This window comes from Triticum urartu, chromosome 2A (assembly GCF_056163025.1).
Source record: "Triticum urartu cultivar PI428250 chromosome 2A, HENAU_Tu73, whole genome shotgun sequence".
Lineage (NCBI taxonomy): Eukaryota > Viridiplantae > Streptophyta > Magnoliopsida > Poales > Poaceae > Triticum > Triticum urartu.
The window spans coordinates 22,021,401-22,023,625 of NC_141874.1; the positions used below are offsets into that span (position 1 = coordinate 22,021,401).

At 50.6% G+C, this 2,225-nt stretch overlaps 1 protein-coding gene across 1 annotated transcript; it reads left to right on the forward strand.

The window, feature by feature from the left end:
* The first annotated feature begins 951 nt into the window (after positions 1-951).
* LOC147983036 (uncharacterized) lies at positions 952-1,734 on the forward strand. Its single transcript, XM_087540624.1, has 2 exons — positions 952-1,343; positions 1,689-1,734. Exons 1-2 carry the CDS (start codon positions 952-954, stop codon positions 1,732-1,734), a joined length of 438 nt encoding a protein of 145 aa, XP_087396750.1.
* Positions 1,735-2,225: the final 491 nt, after the last annotated feature.

The window sequence follows — 2,225 nt, forward strand, 5'->3', positions numbered from 1 at the left end:
GTCGCGGCGTACTGTTACCTGGCTAGGCTCAGGACCGGTTGTTTTGTGTAATCTCTGTCAAAATGAGTGTAGCTCTATTGCTTACTTAATATATACATTCGTTGACCTGGAAAAAAAAGAGCAGATCCAAACAAGCCTTTACCCGTTGCTCTCCCAGTGTAGACAATCGTCATCTATCCGGCGACGATTACACGAGAAATAGCCCTTGTGGGGAAAGGATAGAGAAACTAAACTAGACCGTCAGATTAGAGACGGACGGCACAAATCCAAGCGGAGGGAGACCTATATATGTGCACAGGTATTTCAACCGGAAGTTGCAAATCATATGTAAGTGTCAGTGCTATATCATGTACACAGCACCCTGCACGCCGCACCTCACACGGTCACACTCACACCGGCCGGTATTTTCCCGGAACAGCCACGTGCGCGGGAAGGGAAGGCCGGACCGGCGCTGATGCGTCGTGGGTGGTCGATCGGATAATCTCGATCGGCAATACTACTAGTAGTTTAATGGAAGCTTTGCGAAGAGTAATAACTAGTTTAATGGAGGTGGTGAACTTTGAGGACCCAGCGGGCGGAGGAGAGGGAACGGGACGGAATAAACCCCGTGGCATGGCATGGCAGCAGCTCCTTCCATTGGTCTGGGAGAAAAGGGTCGGGGGATTCAGGGGTCTCCATATACCCGAGCACCTCCTACTTTTGCTTTGACAAACTTTGCTTTTTCACATGCGCTCGGTATAGCGCTGGCCGTTACAATCGTGCAACTTGTGATGGCCTAGCCTAGCCTTTCCCCGGACGTACTCCTACGTTGTCTATATATGTAGTGTTGGTCCAGCCCTCTCCTCTCGCAACAAGATCAGTAGATCACTCTCTACCTCGACCTTTCACCCAAGATATTCATTCATTCAAGCTGTGACAGTAAACAAACCTCGGCCGGTTGGATATATGCACATGCCGCGGTCACGTGATCCAGAGCGTCTCCACGGCTTCTCCTGGTCCTGGGTGTTGGTTGGTGTGATGTTCGTCTTGCTCACCCTCGACTCCGTCATGGCGGTGTACCACTCCATGAGCGACACGGCGGTCGTCGCCTTCGTTGCCACCTCCTACGCCGGCCTCCTCCTGCTCTTCTGCAGCCTCTGGCTGTACAGCAGAACCGCGGCAGGGTCGGCGTGGCGGAACCGGCTCAAGGCGGCGGTGTGGACTCTGACCACGCTGCTCACCTTCTGCTTCGCTTACATCGTCATGGGCGCGGCAGGCCTCACCCTCCCCGTCGCGCTGCTCGTTTGGTTTGTCGCGGCGGCGACCGGGATCGGAGCCTTCTCCGCCTTCTTCGAGCAGGGCAGGTACGCAGTGTTGTGTTTGCTTGTCTTGCACGCATTTTGCATGGTGCATGCATTCACTTCCACGCACTCGTCCCCTACCCGCCGCCGCGAGCTAGTTGTTGGTCGGACTGTCACTCCAAGCGGCATTGCCGGAGCCGGACAAAGCTGCTGTTAACTCAGTTAATTAACTGTGACTAAAAATAGTATGCGTTCAACTCATTCCCGCGTCACATCTCTAGGCTCGACCATGTATGTTTACAAGAGTTGCCACCGTCCTCACTTCCCATATGGCCATATTAATATGTATTGTGCACAATTATATATGCTATGCAACAAATAAAAGTGCATTTCCGTTTTTGGTTGCAGAATCAACCCAACGCCGGATGAAACCATGCCGCTGTCACCGGTGTAGCCCAAGTTCTGCACAATATTGGAATATGCCTTTGCGATTCAGATGCATGGGGTTACAATGGAGTTCAAAAACTGTTGGGTCGCCTCGAAGTACAATACTACTACATATTAAATTTACCTTCAAAGCATGAGCCGATTGGTGTGTCTCTAAATATATAGATGATCTTCGTAAAAGCCTTTACTTATCCTTGTCAATGTGGGTTCTTCTGCTTACTTTCGGCTGTGCGTACATGTATATATTGGATGGTGTGGTCATGTAGTCTCCAAGGAAAGAAATAAAATAGTCGTGCGGTTCAGAAACAAGAGTCTGATCTCGGTGCATCATTGCTAGTACTATGCTATCCGCTTTCCTCACAGCGGATTAGCTTGGTGTTGTGCCTATTTTAACTTTACACCTCGTCTTTGTGCCTCTTCGCGCATAGATGGTGCCGACTCCAGTTTGCACATGCACCACTCTAAGGTTTCAAGAACCGTCTGCTCTATTTTTTGGAC